Source organism: Aquarana catesbeiana, linkage group LG11, assembly GCF_042186555.1.
Source record: "Aquarana catesbeiana isolate 2022-GZ linkage group LG11, ASM4218655v1, whole genome shotgun sequence".
Lineage (NCBI taxonomy): Eukaryota > Metazoa > Chordata > Amphibia > Anura > Ranidae > Aquarana > Aquarana catesbeiana.
In genome coordinates this window covers 77505895-77528209 of record NC_133334.1, presented here as the reverse complement: position 1 = coordinate 77528209, position 22315 = coordinate 77505895, and the positions used below count along the sequence as shown (strand labels likewise).

The window sequence follows — 22315 nt, the reverse complement described above, 5'->3', positions numbered from 1 at the left end:
TATATGCTTATTGCGATTTTTTTTACCAAAAATATGTAGAAGAATACGTATTGGCCGAAACTGAAGAAAAAAATTAGTTTTTTTTTTTTTAAAAATTGGGATATTTATTATAGCAAAAAGTAAAAAATATTGTGTTTTTTTCAGAATTGTCGCTCTTCTTTTGTTTATAGCGCAAAAAATAAAAACCGCAGAGGTGATCAAATACCACCAAAAGAAAGCTCTATTTGTGGGGAAAGAAAGACGTCAATTTTGTTTGGGTACAACATCGCACAACCGTGCAATTGTCGTTTAAAGTGCGACAGCGCTGGAAACTAAAAATTGGTCTGGGAAGGAAGGGGGTGAAAATGCCCTGTATTGAACCGGTTAACTTGCCCAAATAAAAAAAATAAAAAAAAACAAAACAAAAAAACCCATATTATTCTTGATATCACTAGAAAAAAAAAGCCTTTGAAAATTCGTTGCAAAAACTCCATCAGTATCACCAGCAAAGCAGCTTCATTATTATCCCATTAAAGAAGAAGAGAATGTGCGCTGCATTTCGAGATTTCATAATTTGCCACGTCACGAATGTTAATTCTCCATTACGAACGCTAGTTTACAAGACCGACCGCTTCTGGCTCGTCCTTGCTTCTGAGCATGTGTGCTTGTACTTTGGACTTTTGTACACACGCTCAGAAAATCCGACAACAGACGACATTTGTCTGCGAAAAATCAAGTTAGACTTACCGGTAACTTGTTTTCCAGGAGTCTTTCAGGACAGCACCTTGAGAGCGTGGCTCCACCCACTTGACAGGAAACACACCTCCACCAAACTTTAAAAGGAGGCTCCTTCTCACTTATCATCAGTAGTAGTAGAGAACCTCCGGCCCAAGCTGGAACACATAATCAGAATATGGTTAGTCACAGCATAGTAATTTAATACAATAAGGGCGGGTTGCTGCTGTCCTGAAAGACTCCTGGAAAACAAGTTACCGGTAAGTCTAACTTGATTTTTCCCTTATCGTCTTTCAGGACAGCACCTTGAGAGGATAACAGAGACTTACCCACTTAGGGAGAGACCACAGCCTGCAAGACCTTTCTGCCAAAAGCCTGTTCACTGGCTGACAGAAGATCCAGCCTGTAATGACGGACAAACGTAAGGTAACTTGACCACGTAGCCGCCCTACAAATCTGATCTGGGGTGGCACCAGCCATTTCTGCCCATGTAGTGGCCTGAGCCCTGGTAGAATGCGCCTTAATTCCCAGCGGGGGAGATAGCCCCGATTGAGAGTAGGCTGCTAGAATAGCTGATTTAAGCCATCTAGCTATAGACCCCTTAGAAGCTTGTTGGCCCTTCTTTTTACCAGAAAAAAGTATAAATAGAGAATCCGAGGATCTAAAGTTACTTGTTACCTCCAGATACTGTAATAAAGTCCTTCTTACATCCAAATTGTGGAATTTGCCTTCTTTTTCCCCCAAAGGGTTAGAGCAAAAGGTTGGCAGGATGATCTCCTGCGACCTATTGTGTGCTGACGCTACCTTTGGCAAAAAACCCGGATCGGTTTTAAGTATAATCCTATCTGTGTAGATAGTTAAAAAGGGTCTCTTAACAGATAGGGCGTGCAGCTCACCAATTCTCCTGGCTGATGTTATTGCAACTAAGAACAAGGTTTTAAGAGTAAGATTCCTTAGAGAGATTTCTTGTAGTGGTTCAAAAGGTTCCTTTGTAAGGGCTTGCAGGACCACTGATAGATCCCAATTGGGAAAGTGCTTAGCCGAAGCTGGTCTAGATCTGGTAAGTGCCTTGAAAAATCTTATAACCAAGGGCTCAGAAGAGATTGGTCTTTCTAGAAATACTCCAAAAGCAGCTACTTGAACTTTAAGGGTGCTGACTGACAATCCCTTGTCTGCCCCTTCTTGAAGAAATTCCAAAATTGACACTAAATTTTTTATTTTACTCTTAGTCAAATGACAAAAAGAGTTGAAGGCCTTCCAATATTTAGCATAGATTTTTCTGGTCACTATTTTCCTACTGGAAAGTAAGGTAGTTACCAAGGGTTGTGATAGACCTTTGTTTCTTAACAACTGCTTCTCAGAAACCAGGCCGTGAGGCTTAGACTGGCCACTCCCGGATGCTGTATTGGACCCTGTAGGAGCAGGTCCTGCCGGAGAGGCAGCCGCCAAAATGGTTTGACTGCCATTTGTAGAATGGTGGAAAACCATGCCCTCTTTGGCCAAAATGGAGTAATTAGGATTACTGCCACCTTCTCCCTCTGTATCTTCCTTAACACCAACGGGATAAGTTGGAAAGGAGGAAATGCGTAACCCAGATGGAAGTTCCAGGGCTGGATTAACGCATCTGTCCCCTGGGCCTTGTCGTTTCTGTGAATAGAGAAAAATACTGGGAGTTGTGTATTTTCCTGTGACGCAAATAGGTCTATTTGCGGTTGACCCCAGGCCCTGGTAATCATTGCAAAGATATCCGGATTCAGGCTCCATTCTGACTCCTGAATCCGCCTTCTGCTTAGATAATCTGCCACTACATTTAAGGTGCCTTTGAGGTGGACTGCTGATAAGGACCGAACATGCTTTTCTGCCCAAACCAGGATCTTTGAAGCTAGCAACTGAAGTGTTTTGCTTCTTGTACCCCCGTTTGTTTAGGTAGGCTATGGTAGTGGCGTTGTCTGAGAGGACCCGGACATGAGAACCTTGAAGGATATGAGAGAAGGCATCTAAAGCTAAGGCGACTGCCTTTAGTTCCCTCCAATTTGAGGACCTCTTTGCTTCTGTCCGAGACCACATTCCTTGCGTGAAGTCTTGGTCTAAGTGAGCTCCCCAACCCCATACACTGGCATCTGTCGTTACCACTTTTTCTATTGGAAATGACCAGAGCAGACCTTCTGACAGATTCTCCTGTCTTCTCCACCACCAAAGCGATCTCTTGACCTTGGTGAGTATCTTTACCTTTGCTTCCAGAGATTCTGACCTGTGATTTCATATTCTCAGGAGAAAGCTCTGGAGAGGCCTGAAATGTAACCTTGCCCATTGGATGGCTGGTATGGTTGCGGTTAGGGTTCCTAGGGATGACATCACTTGTCGGACTGATAATTCCTGGCTTGCCTGTAAGGACGCTACCACCTTCTGGACTTTCCCCTTCTTCTCTTCTGGGAGAAAAATCTTTTGTTCCCTTGAACAGATCTGATACCCCAGGAATAGAATTTTCTGGGCTGGATTGAAATTTGACTTCTGCATATTTATGATCCAACCCAGGGTTTCTAGATGACCTCGGGTCTTTCCGAGGTTGTCTAGCAGTCTTTCCCTGGAGGGGGCAAAAAGGAGTAGGTCGTCCAAGTACGGAATTACCGCAATCCCCTGCATGCGAAGAGGTGCAAGCGCTTCTGCCATAACTTTTGTGAATATTCGTGGGGCAGAAGACAGGCCAAAGGGGAGGGCCCTGAATTGCAAGTGCAGAACCTCTTTTCCCAAATTTATCGCCAATCTTAGGAATCTTTGGGACTGCGGGGCTATAGGGATATGCAGATAGGCATCTCGAAGGTCTATTGATGCCATAAAGCATTCCCTCGTCAATAGATTCTTGACCGTGAAGATGGAGTCCATACGAAACCTTTTGTATTGGACTGATCTGTTCAGCGGTTTCAGGTTTAGGATCAACCGAAAATGTCCGGATGGTTTCTTTATCAGGAATATACGGGAATAAAATCCCTGATAAAGCTCCCCCTGTGGGACGTAAGTCATAACCCCCTGATCTATCAGATCCATTAATAGGCTCTTCATTGCCAGGGATCTTGTTACATCTCTTGGAAGATTTGTCACCAAGTACCTTTCTAGGGGGAGATCTGAAAATTCTATATTGTAACCCTGGGCTAGCATATTCAGAATGTACTGGTTTTCTGTTATGCTTGCCCAATAGGGGAGAAAGTCTTGTAGTCTTCCCCCTACCTGTAACCGACTGTCATTGCGTCTTGCTGGCTGACGCAGGAGGATGGAAAAGGACATTTCCTCTGCCCTTACCCCTCTGTCCTGACCAGTTTTTCTTTTTCTCTTGAGGCTTGTTTTGTTCCTGAGCCCTTTGAGGACGAAAAAAACGTTTGACTGGTTGTTTCTTCCTTTTGACAGGAAAAGATTTCTTTTTATCTGCAGTCCTGTCCAGAACTGAATCCAAATCAGGGCCGAACAATAAGTCTCCTAGAAAAGGGACCCCGCATAATTTGTTTTTAGATGCTGTGTCCCCCTGCCAAGTCTTTAGCCATAAAGCCCGTCTAACCGAATTAGCAAGGGCTGCCGCCTTAGCTGTCATCCTGATAGACTCTGCTGAGGCATCAGAGACATAGGCTACGGCTGCTGAGAGGGTAGAAAAGGAGTCAAGGATTTCTTGCTTAGGGGAATCCGCTATTATATGAGCTTTAAGCTGATTTACCCAATACTCCAAGTTCCTGGAGATGCAAGTAGTTGCCATTGCTGGCTTAAGGTTGCCCATAATGGATTGCCAAGTCCGCTTGAGCTGTTGATCCATTTTTTTATCCATGGGGTCTTTTAAGATCCCCATATCCTCAAATGCTAGATCAGTAGATCTTGACACTTGAGAAAAGGCTGCATCAAGTTTTGGAACCTTATTCCAAAGAGCTGCTGGGTCTTCATCAAAAGGGAACCTTCTCTTATGAGCCCTAGAGAAAAATGGTTTCCTATCAGGGTCAGCCCATTCTTTTCTGATTGTTTCAGAAATCACTGCATGGACTGGAAAGGTAGACTCACTAAGCCCTGCATACATCTTGTCATGTAAAGACATCTCCTTATGCTCTTCCTCAAGGCCTAGAGTAGCATAAATAGCCTTTAAAAGGCCATCCACCTGATCCAAAGACAATTTATACTTGGAAGACATATTTTCCAGCTCATCACTATCCTCATTCGATTCATTAGAAAGGGATGGGGAAAGCCCTTCCCGGTTCAGAGGACCCATTTCTGCCTCTACTGCCGGGACTAACAGTGAGCCTTGAGAGGACTGTGAGGTAGTGGGCTGACTTGCAGATGGATAGGTGAGTGAGGATCTGAAGGATTGAATGGTAGCATCCAATTCCTTTTTAGCAGATGCGATTAGATCACTGCATGCGGAAGTGGTTTCTTCCCTCACCAAGGAGTCAATACATGCTTGACATAAAGCCTTTTTCCAGCCTTCATTTAACTTAATTTTGCATGAAGGACATTTCTTTCTAATCCCAGGGTCAGAGCTCTTGGCCTGCCATGATAAAGGAAAAAAAAGAGAGAGAAAAAAGACAAACCATCTTTTAGAGTCAGCCTGATTACTCAAGGTTGCTCACCACAGGTGCATAGTGAGAAAAGCTATCAGACTCATGTGCCCTGACAGGCCCCTCCGCCACCAGGGGGAAAAAATACCCTCAAACTTCACTAACATTTAGAGAGAAGAGGGCTAGAGAGAGACCCCACAGTAAAGCTGAGCAGAAACTATAGTCTGCTCCTTACCTGGGCCTTGCTGGTGCCTGTGCGTGTTCCACTCGCTGCGGTTCCTGAATCCATGCTGAGGCAGCAGCGTGATGCCTGTGGCAAAAAAAGCCGGTTCCGGACTCCAATAGCACCTGTGCGCCGGACCGGAACCGGCAATAAATAGACACCAGACCTATTCTTCCCTCCTCCCCCTGCGCTTGCGGCGGAAATGACGCCTGGCGCCTGCTCCATGGATGCCGCCCCACTTCCGGATACCTCACATCCGGCGGATGCAGTCCTCTGACTGCCCTTCCCAAGATGGCGGCGGCGTCAGGGAAAAAACATGTGCAGGCAAGGGAAAAACAAACAAAAATGCCTGACATGCCTGACGCCCCTGTCTGGGAGCAGCAATACCCGGAGCAGTCCTGGCTCTCCCCGAGCACTGACGAGGGAGAAGGAGCCCATCCACCCGGCACCCGTTAGCCTGTGGAAAATGGGAGGAATCGGCTCTCCTGAGGTAGGTAAAAAATAGTGGAGTAGGGAGCCTGTTCTCTCAGGACAGAACCTTGAGAGCTCCAAACTCCCACATGTGTTCCCGCCGGAGGAAACACATAAACTGATAATAAGTGGGAAGGAGCCTCCTTTTAAAGTTTGGTGGAGGTGTGTTTCCTGTCAAGTGGGTGGAGCCACGCTCTCAAGGTGCTGTCCTGAAAGACGATAAGGGAAAAATTTATAAACCTGCTATCCAACATTTGTCCATGGAAAGTTGGCCAACAATTGTCTGATGGAGCATACACACAGTCGGATTTACCGCCAACAGCCTGTCATCACCCATTTCTCGTCGGAAAATCCAATTGTGTTTACGAGGCTTTAGAAGTGAGAGTAGTGAGCAGGAGCTGGCAGCGGCTTCACGGGAATAACAATGGAGGCACGGAGCTGAAAAGAACAGCCTGGGGAAAGGAGGAGGTGGAAGCCGCGGTGCCAAGGGCAGCTGCCCCCTCCCCCAGTTTCGGCCCTGGTAAAAAATATTACAAAAAAAATAAGCTTTATTACAGGTACATTATCTATATCAGTGATTGTTAACTTGTGACCTACTTGTTAGTGTATTTTATGTGTGGCCCAATAGAATTCCACTCCAGTTACTGTGACTTGTATTTGTATGGCTATGCAATGATAAAAAGGTGGAATGAGGAGTTTCTTAATTTTATTGTGTAGCATGAGGAGTCCTTCAGAAGAAGGTTGTCTAGATGAGCGGTTCTCAACCTCAGTCCTCAAGTACCCCCAACGGGCCATGTTTTCAGTTTTTATTTTACTTTGCACAGCTGCTTAACATCAATATCAATGACATGGTATTGATAAGAGCTATTTTTTCTAAGAGAAGTTCCCAAAACATGGCCCACTTGGGGTACTTGAGGACTGAGGTTAAGAACCACTGGTCTAGATACCCTGTGACTTGAATTCCCTGATTTCTCAAGAGGGGAAGGAGTGCCTTTGTGAATACTCTGGACGCAGAGAATAAGTCAAGTGTAATATACTGGAAATGTTTGTCTCTAAGGCTGGGTTCACATGTATGTAAATTGGATGTGGGTTTCCCTGCATGCAATTCGCACGACAGGCGAGTGTCACCGGCTCTCAATTGAGTCCAGGGCAGCTGGATTGCAGAAGGGTCCAGTGTGTCTTTGGGTCTGGATCGTGTACGAATTTAGGCAAAAGTTCTGACCTGAATTGCACCTGAACCGTTTAACAGGGATGCACCGGACCCCATGCTGGGAACCGCGGCCGCAGATACTGTGAAGTGCAGAAAGAGTGGATGAGGTGGGTAGATGAGAATATGCAGATATGCATCAGAGAAAAAGTTTGGCACCTTTGGACAGTGATAGCTGCATTAAAGACATTAGTTGTCAGAACAATTGTGACACAGGATTAGAAAAATCTGCATTAGTCAGGCAGGCTGCTTGTTGCGTACCCGAGATGGAGCTAGAATTGTATGCAGAAACCAGAGTTACAATAGGGTTCTGCTCCAGCACAAGGAAAGCATCATTACTCTGTGCGTTTTGCAGGCCTTCAGTTCCATTTTGCCTGCGGTACCCGCATGCCTGGTTTTTGCCATTGCTGTCATTGAGGGCATCCCCCTCTGGGGTACTTACGAAGTAGGGTGTGGAAATGGGGTAACCATGTCCAAGAAGCAGAGCGCTACAAATCCAGGGAGTGACCATCCTGTACAGGAATGCTCATGGCAAAAATTTAGTGCCAAGTTGGAAGAGTTTAACACTGTAAAAGTGAAAAGGCTTCAAAACACATGCTTGGTTTCCTAATAGTTTTAACATATGAACACTTACTATTCAGGATACACAAGCATAGTGTAAAAGAAGTAATAGATGAATTACACCTCCATCAGAAGCTTGGGAGGGAACCATCTTTGAGTTTTACAGGAGGTTAAACTGCACATCATGGGAACCAGGATTCAAGAAAAAAAACTTACCTCTGTTCTTAATGACATCCACTGTAATTCCCTGAAATTTGGATTCTATGGATACAGTACAGTAATACTCTTAACCTTGATTACCCTTTGCTCGCCATAATATTTTCTACATCCACGTTATTACTGTTATTTTTTATTTTTTTGCTTTGAACATTTATGATTGCATTTATGACTCATCACATTCTATACTTTTATTTAATACATAAATTGTATTATACTGAACTTTCTTTTGCTATATCTTTACCATCTGATCTTAGTGCAAAATGTATTCACTAAGTAGTTTTTTTTTTGCTTTTTTTTACATATAATAATTATGCATAAAATGTAGATATGTCCATTCTTTAGAATTGTAAATTCTCTGTTTAAATTTTTGGAATGTATGCAATAATTTTGTTATCTATGATAAAACCCAATCAGGTTCTTGCTCCAATGTTAAAAGGTCAAAAAAAGACAGTGGGTTGTTGATTGAAATAATAAACTAGCTAAGCAGAGTGATTTCTCCGTAAGGGAGAAGAGGTCCATCGCCTTAGGACACTAGCAAAAAAACTCATGGAGTAGGGTAGGGTTATAGGGGAATGCCCAGGAGGTGTGTCCTCAAAAGTCTGAAGGTGTGAACCTAGAACCCAGGATCTATAAATATCAAGCCAGTTTACGATGAAGATCCCTTTCTCTCAAAATGTAGTTTTTTTCTTTATATAATATAAAAAATAAAAAACACAGTAATAAATACCACCAAAAGGAAGCTCTGTCTGTCTAAAAAGACTTATAATTCATTTAGGTACAGTGTTTCGTGACCAATGGTCAAACTATCACAGCACTATGAAAAAAAAAAAAAAAAATTTGCCTAGTAATGGAGAGGTACTATAGGCAGGAACTGGAAATTTTGTGACATTGAAACAAATTTTCTCATCTCTGCTGCAAACGTGCATCTTTTTGCATTCCAGATCCCCTCAGAAATGTTCCCTTAATTTTGTGCTCAAACCCCTGCAGTTTTTCCTTCCTATATTTAATCAGAAGCTCTGTATGCTTAGATTAAGGTTCTGCAGTTTTCTAGCTCAAACACCCAGTCTTGAGTGTCACCTTCAGACATAATAATTATCCTGGGGTCACTAGGAACCGTTTGGGGTCTTCAGCTGAAATCAACTATTTTCTGTGTTGCCAAACAACCTCACTTAGAGTAGGCGACATAAGGACATTGCAGGCACAGTACACTGTGTATTTTGGGATCTGAACAACGAGACAGCTTGTTGGCCTGTCAAATAAATTTTTTTGAGCGTTTCCATTTTTTTTTTTTTATTTAAAAACAATTCTGATCAGTGTTACTCCATTCCCAATGCTTATAAACAGAAGCAGGATCTTACTCTTGAGCTTTCCTACAAAAGCAACATAGGAATTAGTCCATCCAGATAGATGTACTGTAAATCTATACCATAGAAAAGCAATTACACACAGGGCTCTAGACATTAAGTTGTTGCTGTAGAACACTAAACAGGTCCTGAACTCACTGTCTGGTCTTATAATGGTTTAGTTTTACCTCACTGTACCTACCTACCTATTGCAGGTAAGGGGCACCTGTAGAGAAAAACAAATTGTGTGGCTTTGATCAAAGTGTACGTAGGTCGTTCACATACCTCTCAAAACCTAGTGGAAAAATTCAGAGAAATAGCGTCATTGTGTCCTGCCCTGTTGCTAGGACATTGCTAAGACACTCCCAACTGAATCAAACTCCCTTGCATGTATTCTCTCCCTGTTGCAGTGGCTCTGAGCTCAGTGATGCTGCAACGGTGGCAGGATAGCATGTGCCATCTCTAGGATTTTTTTTTAGCCAGGCTTTGGGGGGTGATAAATGGCTTACACCTATAGCAAGCTACACAGCTTGTTTTATCTACAGGATCCTCTTACCTGAATAGGCAGTTTTTTTAGTAAAGGTGAACTCTTTAAGCTGTAAATATATATGTGTTGTTAATATGTAAAGTCTAACCCAGGTATGTTGTCTCTTAAAGTGTATGTAAACCCTAGCAAACCTATTTTTCCCTTGTTTTTATTAACCACTTGCGGACCGCCCGCAATGTACTGTGGATGGACGGCCCGCAGAGGCAAAATTGCGTACCTGTACTCAATGCCTGCTTCCGGGTTTAGGCCGTGCACATGTGCTTTTGGTAGATCACCAGGTCATTTTCTGCATGTTCAGCATCTTTGGGATAAAACATGGGAAAATGTTTATTTTTTTTTTTTCCATTTGTCATGATATACACTATGCCGGAAGCCTGCACAGTAAGAAATATGGAGGCTATCATTGGTAGTCTTCTTTTGAAAACGTTAGTTGCCTGGCTGTCTCTGGCTTCATTACAAAATCGCTGACCTGAAAGAAGCAGGCAGCAACTGAAGTCGGTCAGGTCAAAACTCCTGATTGTCATTCTTGTGCTGGGTCAGTGAAGTAGTTAAAATCGGAGCTCCAGCACCCCCACCAAAAAAATTAAAGTCAGCAGCTAAAAATACTGGGGTCCATGGATTCCGCAATGTGAGCACCCTAGCTGATTTTTCAATCGGCTTTCGGGTGATGCCGCCGCCATTTTTTGTAAGGGAAACCGGCAGTGAAGCCTTGCGGCTTCACAGCCGGTTCCCTGATGTGCTTTGTGAATGGCCTGGCACCTGGAGAAGGAGGAGGGGGCCGAACTTCTGGGTGACTTTGCCACTGCTCAGGCTTTCATTGTTCAGGCCTCAAGATCACTGCAATATATCAATAAATGCAAGAAAGACAGTGCCAATTTGTAATATTAAACAGCTTAGGATATTTTATTTTATTTAGAATAACAGCATATTTACAGTAGAAAAATATACTTAAGATAAAACAGGAGCAATTTCAATGGAATTAATCCTTAGGATGGTCTGTGGGGTAACAATAACTGTAATGCAAACAGAAAAACAATGTTAGAATGTAAATAATTACTGCAGCATATCCACAATATTAACTATTTTTAGCTATATTCACTGACATTCATATACAAATTTGAATTACACCATGTTAGTAGTTGTAGTTGAAATTCTAATTACTGTATTTATTGGCGTATAACACACACTTTTTCACCATGAAAATCGGGTGCAAATAGCGTGTGCGTGTTATACGCCAATACTTCAATTTTAGCTGCCTCGGAGGTGACAGGGAGGGGGGCAGGACGAGCGCCGTCAGATTACATACAGTGAGAATCTCCTGTTTACTTGGCGGCCTCTGTAATAAGAAGTCCCGTCTCCTGGGCCGCCATTGGACCACTGTTCTGTCTATCATAGGAGATTCTCACTGTATGTAATCTGTCGGCGCTCATCCCGCCCCCTCTCTGTCCCCTCTAGGCTGCAGATGGGCATCGATCAGGCTGCACTGATGGCAAGGACAAGGCTGCTGCATTGATGGCAATGGTGAGGCTGCTGCATTGATGGCAATGGTGAGGCTGCTGCATTGATGGCAATGGTGAGGCTGCTGCATTGATGGCAATGGTGAGGCTGCTGCATTGATGGCACTTGTGAGGCTGCAGATGGGCATTGATCAGGCTGCACTGATGGCAATGGTGAGGTTGCAGATGGGCACTGACCCTTATTTTGCTTCAAAGTTCCTTATTTAAAATTTAAGTTTTTTTCCTGAAACTTCCCTCTTAAAATGAATGTGCGTGTTATACGCCGATAAATACGGTAAAGGCCTACTATTGTAGCTATCGTAAATGCATATGTCACCATAATATTACGTTTTAATCATGTGAATGTCAAATGTATTATTTATCTATTTTGCAATTGGATGACATACAGTGGTTGGACAAAAATATGAAAACACTACATGATTTGCAGGTGTGAAAGTGAAAACATGTTTCGCGTTGAAAGCGGAAGTGATGTAACATTCTTTTGCTTCCGCTGTGTGATGAGACACTTAGCTAACTGGTGGGAAGCCTCACTGCCATCATTCACTGCGTGTGCTTCTAGTAATGCAGTCATGTCAGAGCTCACTGAGCTTCAAAGAGGGCCAGTTGATGGTGCCCGCTTAGCTGGTGTATCTGTGACTGAAGTTGCAGACAAAGGTTGTGACGGCATATACAGGATTAAGGAAAAAACGTTGTCTGATAAGCATCAGCGCGGTCAACATGGTCAGCTGAAAGAAAGAGACAAAAGGACATTGTGCAGGATTGTGACCCGGAATGAGAAAACTGCTGCAAAAGTGACTGCAGAGCTCAATCTCAGTCTTCCAAAGCCCGTGTCCACAAAAACTGTGCAGAGGAAACTCCATAAGCAAAACATTCACGAGCCAGCTGCAAATGCCAGACCACTAGTGACTGATATGAAAGCTCAGAAGAGGAGAGAGTGGTGCAACACACATAAATCATGGACTATCGATCAATGTAAAGTTTGTATTATGGTCTGATGAATTGAGCTTTACACCTCCCAACCACCGGACATGGTTACGCGTGGCGAATACCGACAAGTACTGTCTTGTGCCAACAGTACAGCATTATGGGCAGTCCCATCATCAGATTGAAAGGTGGAGTCACTGCCAGTGACTATGCAAAAACTTTGCCCACCATGTGCATTCCAGGGTGCAGACATTTGACGAAGACAGCACCAATTGCCAAGACAATAATGCTTCGATTCACATAGCTGGTGTTGTCAAACCATGGTTTGACGAGCATGCAGACAACGTCTCGCACTTTCCCTGGACACTGCAACGGCCAGACTTTTTTCAATTTCGGAGAACAAGGTTTGGGCCCGTTTTCCACCCCTGGCATCTCTACGAGAACTGGAATGATTTTTTGCATAAAGAGTGGTATCAGATTCCATTATCCACCATAAAAAAATATTTTTGTCAATTCCCAGGAGAATTCAGGCAGTTTTGAATGTTAAAAGGTGGTCCAACATCATATTAGGTAACGATTTAGTTTGTTTATCTGGTGTTTCCATAATTTTGTCCAACCCTTGTATTTTCAAAATCCACACAGCCTGGTGCAGTAGTCCTGGGGTTTGACAAACATGCTTTTTCCCCTTCTTTCCCTAAGGACACTGGGCAGTTTTAATTCATCAGTACAGTCATGTGCCAGTGCCGATCAATCAGAAACCCTCAGATTTTTTCTGGTGTCCCTAGGGGAAAGAGAAGAAAGAGCAGTGTGATTTTTAAACCCCAAGACCGCTGCACTGGGCTGGTGGGAGGGTGTATGATCAAGCTTTAAATTTGTGTATGGCCATAACATGACAAACTTAAGTACCCCAATATTTCCAGAGGTGACACTTGAAAAGCCCCTGTGGGTCATCACTATAGAGGTAACCATGAATAATAGCCCTAGAATTACTAGTTTGACAAGCGCAAGCGACATACGTGGGCGTCCCCAACGGATGTGTTAACGTTGGTGTGCATGTACAGGGGGGCAGGGCAGGCTTACATTTTTTTTTGGGGGGGGGGGCCTAAGTCCTTAGTAACTTTATTTCTAGACAGTTTTTTCCCAACTAAAAAACTTTATTAATACCACATAAGAGCACAATTCTGGAGGTCAGAGAAAGCCGACAGTCTGCTTGTGATAGATACACACTCCCAGCTGCTGTGGCAGCAGAAAGGTTAAACAGACGGAGGAGGTAAAATGTATGTAAGACCACCATTGGGTAGTCCTTACAAGAACCCACTGTACCCCACATTTAAAGACAAGAATACACAGGTGTGTTGCATTTATCATTTGTTTTCCCTGGATTTGCACCGAGTTGCACAGAGGGGAAAAAAAACAAACATCAACTGACGTCAAACTGGCCTTAACTGATCTTGAATCTCTGCGTATACTAGCCCTAAAAGGTATTTAAAAAGCAAAACACACAAACATGTCACAGCGCCACAAAAATTTCCTGTGCTAAAAAACAATGTTTGTAGCAGCTTTGTTTATAGCAGCGCACGCCCTTACTTTTCTTCTTCTGGTATCTGTGTCTCCTCCAAAACTTCATGTTGATCTTGGGATGGGACTCTGTTTTTTCAATCACTGTGGCTTCAACTCGTACTAAATCTTTCCTAGAAACAAGTGAATGTCAAAATACACATTGTAAAAATAGTTTCATAATTACAGACCTCCGACATGGTGATGCTTTGGACACCATCCTGGATTTTATCTAACTGATCACCACCACATCTTTTACAAATGTTATCATATTATATAAAACAAACAAAAAAAAAAAAAGGTACATTTTCTTGTTATTATACAGTCATAGTGACTAAAGATTGTTTAAACTAAGCTACAGTCCATAAGCAGCACTAAGTGGTTAGCACTTCTGCCTAGCAGCACTAGGGTCATCAGTTTAAATCCCAATGACACCACTACCCCAATTCTGTAACGTTTCTCCTCTTGTCCAACTTTCTCAAAATTTTTTGAACATTTTGGCATTTCCCCTTTTCTTATAGACAAGTCTTTCCATTCTTATTGTTTTATTGACCCCCCCCCCTCCCACTCTACTCTACGCGGATTGGTGGGCTTACCACCAGCCACCTTCTTGCTATCAGTTTTCGTGCAAGAAAAAGACATCTGATTATAGCTATTTGCCTCCCCCCTATACTCCCATTTTCTCCATACAGCTCAATAAACATATTTTATCTTATTTATTTTATCCATAACTTCACTCCAGTATCTATTCAGGGCAGCTCCACATCATGTGAATTAAATCGCCCTTTGGGTCACTGCATCTTGAACATCTGGCATCTATCCTCCATCCATAACGAAATAATTTCTGAGGTGTCTTATATGCTCTGTGTAGTAACATCAAGTAAGATACTGATTGTGATGGTGACAGAGTGCTTAAGGGACCCATTTCCAAGATATACTTCCATTGTTCATTGGATAGGTCTCCCAGATCTTCCTCCCAACCCCTCCTACAAGGGAGCTCATCATTTCCCTCTATCACTCTGTCACAAATACCATCATATATATAGCAGGCTATTTTATTTCATCCCGATTATGTCACCAGTCATTGTCCAGGTCCTAAAGAAGGGGGGAACTCTGTCCCCCAAAACGTGATAGCTGAATCCGTTGTTCTTAAAGTGGCTGTAAACCTCAGACATGAAATATGAACAAAGTACATCCTTCTATACTTTGTATTTGTCTCTATCCAAAGCATTGAGTGTGATTGCTCTTTGCTGCCTCTTTCCACTGTTATACAGTGCATCTGGAAAGTATTCACAGGGCTTTTTCCACATTTTGTTATGTTACAGCCTTACTTCAAAATGGATTAAAGTCACTATTTTCCTCAAAATTCTACAAACAATACCCCATAATGACGTAAACAATGTTTGTTTGAAATCTTTGCAAATTTATTAAAAATGGAAAAAACGGAAAAAAAAAATATGTCACATGTAGTCATGTACATAAGTATTCACATCCTTTGCCATGACACTCAAAATTGAGCTCAGGTGCATCCTGTTTCCACTGATCATCCTTGAGATGTTTCTACAACTTAAATGGTATCCACCTGTGGTAAATTTAGTTGATTGGACATGGATTTGGAAAGGCACACACCTGTCTATATAAGGTCCCGCAGTTACCAGTTCATGTCAGAGCACAAACCAAGCCATGTGCGCCAAGGAATTGTCTGTAGACCTCCGAGACAGGATTGTTTTGAGGCACAGATCTGGGGAAGGGTACAAAAAAAAAAAAATTCAGCAACGTTGCAGGTTTCAATGTGCACAGTGGCCTCCATCATCCGTACATAGAAGACATTTGGAACTACCAGAACTCTTCCTAGAGCGGGCCGCCTGGCCAAACTGAGCGATCGGGGCAGAAAGGCCTGCCTTAGTCGGGGGGGGGGGGGATGACCAAAAACCCAATGGTCACTCTGAAAGAGATCCAGCATTTCTCTGTGGAGAGAGGAGAACCTTCCAGAAGAACAACCATCTCTGCAGCACTCCACCAATCAGGCTTGTATGGTAGAGTGGCCAGACTGAAGCCACTCCTCAGTAAAAGGCACATGACAGCCTACCTGGAGTTTGCCAAAGGGCACCTGAAGAACTCTCAGACCATGAGAAACAAAATTCTCTGGTCTGATGAAACAATGATTAAACTTTTTGGCCTGAATGGCAAGCATCATGTCTTGAGAAAAGAAGGCATCGCTCATCACCTGGCCAAAACCATCTCTACAGTGAAGCATGGTGGTGGCAGAATCATGCTGTGGGGAGGTTTTTCAGTGGAGGGAACTGGGAGACTTGTCAGGATCGAGGGTAAGATGAATGCAGCAATGTACAGGGACATCCTTGATGAAAACCTGCTCCAGAGCGCTCTGGACCTCAGACTGGGGCGAAAGTTCATCTTCCAACAGGTGAACAACCCTAAGCACACAGCCAAGATAAAGGAGTGGCTACGGGACAACTCTGTGAATGCCTTTGAGTGGCCCAGACTTGAACCTGATTGAACATCTCTGGAGAGATCTGAAAATGGCTGTTCTCCAAAGCTCCCCATCCAACCTGATGGAGCTTGAGGTGTCCTGCAAAGAAAAATGGAAGAAACTGCCCAACAATAGGTGTGCCAAACTTGTAGCATCACACTCAAAAAGACTTGAGGACGTAATTGATACCGAAGGTGCTTCAATAAAGTATTGAGCAAAGGCTGTGAATACTTTTGCACATGTGATTTTTTTCACTTTTTAATAAATTTGCAAATATTTCAAACAAACTTTTTTCACGTTCTCATTATGGGGTATTGTTTGTAGAATTTTGAGGAAAATAAAAAATGTAATCCAAGTGAAGCGCAGTGAATACTTTCCTGATGCACTGTATGCACGAGTCATTTACTGACTCCAAGAGCTAATTTGTAATGAGGAGAAGTACGTTCCGGTGTACTGTGAGGAGGTGGGTGTGTCCCTTCCCTCCAATCAGGGCTCAGAGCTCTCCTCACTGAACTTTGTGCTGTGTGACTTTAGACCCCCACCCCTGCTTTAAAGAGCCGAGGGCTGCTGTGTAAAATGTGTTTTGGAAGGCTGTGGGGGAAAGATGGCTGCAGATAAAACAGGTACAGCTTATGTAGAAAGTTTTATTTAAATTTCTGTGTATCATCTGAGGCTTGTCACTTTACTGACTATATGTAACATGAGATTTTCAATGTTTTGCAAACTCAGCACATTACTTTTCTAAGGTTCCACGGTGTTCTACAAGGTTCTTTATTATGGAAACATGTTCACTTGAATTAAAGGAAACTATTACTGAGAAAAATATTTAGGCTGCTATTGCTTAACCACTTCCGGACCGCCCCATAGCAGATATACTGCTACAGGGTGGGCCCTCCTGCACAAAATCACATCCAGCACCACCGGGCCACTTCTGCTGTGTTTAACCACAGCAGAAGCCGATCTGTGGGTGCTGGCCTCTGGATGTACGCCAACATCTGCCAATTGTCAGCCAGAGACACAGAACAAAGATCTGCCTATGTAAACAAGGCAGAGTTCCGTCCTGACAGGAGTGAAGTGATGGATTGTGTGTCCCTGCAAAGCAGGGAATAAAATCCATTACTTCCCTTAGTAAAAGCAGTTTACACAAAAAACACTGTCTAGGCACACAATTAACCCTTTGATCACTCTAGATATTTAACCCCTTCCCAGCCAGTGTCATTAGTACAGTGACAGTGCATTTGTTTAGCACTGATCACTGTATTAGTGTCATTGGTTCCCGCAAAGTGTCAAAAGTGTCAGTGTCCAATTGTTTGCCGCAATATCGCAATCCCACTACAAGTCGCTGATCGCCGTCATTACTAGTATAAAAAAAAAACTCTAGTATATACAGTATCTCACAAAACTGAGTAGACTCCTCACATTTTTGTAAATATTTTATATATTTTCATGTGACAACACTGAAGAAATGACAATTTGCTAGCATGTAAAGTAGTGAGTGAACAGCTTGATAACAGTGTAAATCTGCTGTCGCCTCAAAATAACTTTTGTGAGATACTGTATACACTATAGATTGTAGAGGCTAAAACTTTTGCGCAAACCAATCAATATACACTTATTGGGGTTTTTTTGTTTTTTTTTTACCAAAAATATGTAGCATAATACATATTGGCCTAAATGTGTGAATAAATTAGATTTTTCCAATTTTTTATTAGGATGTGTTTTATAGCAAAAAGCACACAGTATTGTTTTTTTTTTTTTTTTTCACAATCGTCGGTCTTTTTTTGTTTATAGCACAAAAAAATAAAAACTCAGAAGTGATCAAATACCATCAAAAGCTCTATTTGTGAGAAATAAATGACAAAAATTTAATTTGGGTACAGTGTTGCATGACAGCACAATTGTCAGTTAACATAACGCAGTGATATATCGCAAAAAATTGCCTGGTCATGAAGGAGGGTAAATCTTCTGCAGGTCAAGTGCTTAATTTTAATTTGTATACTAGTTCTAGGGCTGGATCAGTAAATAGACTATTAACAACCATTATCAGGAGAAGTCAGCAGTGGTTGCCCATAGTTTTCTCAGCGCGTTCGCTTTAGATTTCATCTAAGCTGAAAGCGTATTCTCAATATCAGCATTTTCCGGATGTGGATATTGGTAATGAGGGGGTTGTAGGGGGAGGGTTAACAAAACATTATGTTCAAAGCCTAACTCTAGCCTTTTGTTTCTTCTGATTTGCATAGATCAGTAAAGGATTAGAATCTCTCATAGTTTTAGATCATGTGTGCCACCCTTTTGAAATATATACCCTCCTGAACACCAGGAATGATTTTAAAGCGGTATTCCAGCCCAGGGAAAAAAAAAAGTCAGCAGCTACAAATACTGTTGCTGCTGACTTTTAATATAAGGACACTTACCTGTCCAGGGAGCCTGTGATGTCAGCACTCCAGCCGATTTTCAGATCTGCTCTCGGGTGCTGCCGTCGTCATTCATGGTAAGGGAAACCGGCAGTGAAGACTTTCAGTTTCACAGCATGTTCTCTTTTGCACATTCACGAAGTGCGCTGCACTTTTTAACTGGTCCGATGGCAGAGAAAGGAGGAGGGGGGGGGGGGGGTGAACTTCCGAGGGGCTGCGCTGTGGCGCAGTCTCCTGGAAGTGGGGATGGGTACCTGTCAAAAGCAGATCGGTGGAGCTTCCACTTGACTACAAGTTGGTCTCTGATTGGAACAAAGAGGTGTTGGTGGTCACAATCTCCACCTTGTCCATTCATAGAACAACATGTATTCCCTTAAAAAAAAAAAATACAAGATGTTCTACGAATGGCACATGGCGTGTGACCCCCCCCCCCCCCCCCAACCCCCCCGTGGTCAGTGTGCAGAAAGGAAGCTGCTTGGAACAGTATCTCTCACTGTAAGTAGCACCAATTATTACAGTGATTTACAGCATCCCTGGCGGCCCTCTAGATATCAGATACACATACTTAAATAGAGTTCTGCATTTCCCACATTTCCTATTTTGTCTGACACCCACTCCACACAGGCAATGAGAGGAAGGCTTCCTTTTGATGGAAATGTTCACTAAGTTCATGTTCTGACACAAAGAGCAAATAAAAATTGCCAGAGATTCTAACCTTTCTACAATCTATCCAAAATAATTAAAAAAACTTGTGGCTGGAGATGGGAGATGGGCTAGATGGGGCCATTATATCATAAGCAGAAGACAGATGTCATATCCACCTACAGCCCCAAAACTTCACAAAGACATAATTTTCCATTGAACCACTTCAGCCCCTGAAGGTTTTACCACCTTCCTGACCAGAGCACTTTTTACAATTCGGCACCTCGTCGCTTTAACTGGTAATTGCGCGGTCATGCAACTCTGTACCCAAACGAAATTGATGTCCTTTTTTTCCCACAAATAGAGCTTTCTTTTGGTGCCATTTGATCACCTCTGCGGTTTTTATTTTTTACGCTATATACAAAAAAAGAGCGACTGCCATGCACATCGGGTCCCACGCCGTGCGCACGCCCTCTGACGGCTCTTAAAGGAACCCTGTATATATACAGGGTTTTGCACAGCGGTGCCATTGTGCCACAGTAAATATACGCGAGTAGTCATGTCGGAACAGCAAGGGGCCATCCTCAAACTGTTCCCACAAAGTTGGGAACATGAAATTGTCCAAAATGTCTTGGTATGCTGATGCCTTAAGAGTTCCCTTCACTGGAACTAAGGGGCTATGTCCAACCCTTGAAAAAAGAAACCCTTACACCATAATCCCCCCTCCACCAAATGATTTGGACCAGTGTACAAAGCAAGGTCTATAAAGGCATGGAGGTCAACATAAGAAAGTGGATAGGGCTGATAATATTGGTCAAGATTTCAGTGCAGCAAAGGAAATTAGGAGCATACTGGATTTCAGGGCAGATCAGCAGATGCTTTCCTGTACTTGCACCCTTTTTAAAGACACAAACATGGAGAAATTTGCATTTATTTGAAGGGTGTACTGAATAAAGGTTATTTATGGGCAAAATAACACATAACAAAACTGTGACAAATGTAAGGGTTAGATTCAGAGAAAACATTATGGGGAGAATGAATAGCTTACCCAAGTAGAGGCTTTCCTATAAGCGTGAAATTATCACTGCCAACTAGCAGCACCTAAGAAAGGCAAAATAAGCAAGAATTAGTCCACTATATAGTAGAGTTGCGTGATTAATCGTAAAAAGATTTTGATCTTGATACCCCCCCAAAACGATCTCAATCCAGCATGTCAAGGATTCTTCATTAAAAAAACAAATAACAAGAGAGCACACCATACACTGCGTCATCCATGGACTGACAACAGGAATGTTTTACTGAGTGGGCACGGCCAGGTTCACATGGGGCCCCATCAGTCCGGCGGGCGGCTGCATCTTCGGTTCCTGTCACCACCTCTACTGAGCCTCCCTGAGTGACTGTGTCTGTAATCAGTCATCGCCAAATCTTGGCGGCTCTGCCTCCACTTGCCGCCCAGCTGGGACTCCATGGCTGGGAGCGGTGCACAGTAAACTGTGCTGTCTTTGGCTGTGCCGTTCCGGTCACTCAGTGTCTCACTTGCACTATTCCTGTGAGCCAGATATTGAGAGACAGGATTCGGAGGTGCTGTGTTTTTTCACTTTAATGCCTCTAGGACGCCCAATGCTGGACTCGGGAGCGCGAGGTAACCCCCCTTGAGAGCACTTCTCCCAGGGGGTTATCTGCTGTGGGGAGAAGCCATGAAAGCCGCCAAGGGACCCCAGAAGTCGAGGTTCGGGGCCACTCTGTGCAAAACGAGCTGCACAGTGGAGGCAAGTATGATATGTTTGTTATTTAAAAAAAAGAAAATCTTTAGTGTCACTTTAATTATTTTACAATACTTCAGCTGCATTGTACCAGCAATGTAATTTCATGCAAGTGCACTTCAAAAGATACCCCAATTTAATTGTATTCTATGTTTGGAATCCCACCTTCAACTTGACAAATGCATATGTATGTTCTTCACCTCTCCTATTCCGAGTCTCTGACTGCAAAACATTGCCACTCCTCCAAAAAGCAACACACACACATATTGCTTTTCAGAGGGGTTTGACAGGCGAATGTTTTTTTTTTTTTAATGTAATGGTATTTTTTTTATTTCACATTTTTCATTACATTTCTTTTAATTTGATTGAAGCAAAGAGTATAATGGCTTATTTTATTGCCATCTTGTTTGATGACCTAATGTTCATGGGTTGTAAATCTTTAAATAAAAAAGTTCTTCAGAATTGTGAGAGAATCCTGATTCTATTTTTTTCCAGAATTTTGCAGCTCTACTATATAGAGAAATGAACAAAAAAAGTTGTTTAAATGTAACCTTCTATTAAACTCTCACTACACATGAATAACAAATTGGTCATTTCTCAACCTTATCAAGAGAGGCGGTGAAATCAAACTCACATAAACTGGTCCAATTAAAATGATCCGGAGTCAGAATGTGATCTGAAACAGCTCTGCATTGTGGGCAACAAAGCAATTATGCACTTTCCCTCTGCTGATGCTCGGGCCCCATGCCAGTCCACTGCCGCTTCAGGCATGTGACCAGAACATCATTACACTGCATTTTGGGACTATAATTTACGATGAAAGACATTCAGATAATATTTTTTTAGTCACACAGATTTATTATTTATACATTTGAAAGAGATTTATATGCTATGTATATGGTTTAATTTTGTTTGATTGCGCAGAGTTTTATTTATTTTTATTGCATTTTTTTGGTGTGGGAATACATGATACCAGCTGCAGCAATTATTTACATGATTTATTACATTTTGGTTCACATTCTGCGTGGTAGCGCAGGAGACTCTGGTATAGTATTGAGAGAGAGACAAAAGCAGTGCCATCTAAGTGTAGCAATAAGGCATTTTAATAGTACAAACATAAGAGTTACTCTCACAAGAGGGAAATTAAAACCAGCATGTAGCATTATAGGCAAGCTGTGTGTTGAGGGGGCACC

General features: G+C 42.7%; 1 protein-coding gene across 2 annotated transcripts in view; it reads right to left on the bottom strand.

Moving 5' to 3' along the window:
• Positions 1–10689: 10689 nt before the first annotated feature.
• The window catches only part of MRPL21 (mitochondrial ribosomal protein L21), a 45209-nt gene continuing 33583 nt past the window's right edge, over positions 10690–22315 (bottom strand). For both annotated transcript variants that reach the window (XM_073604560.1, XM_073604561.1), the window contains exons 5-7: positions 20408–20460; positions 13843–13946; positions 10690–10827 (exon numbers count right to left, since the gene is read on the bottom strand). In XM_073604560.1, the coding sequence (XP_073460661.1) occupies positions 10763–10827; positions 13843–13946; positions 20408–20460 (222 nt within the window). In that variant the 3' untranslated portion in view covers positions 10690–10762. The remainder of the gene's footprint in view (positions 10828–13842; positions 13947–20407; positions 20461–22315) is intronic.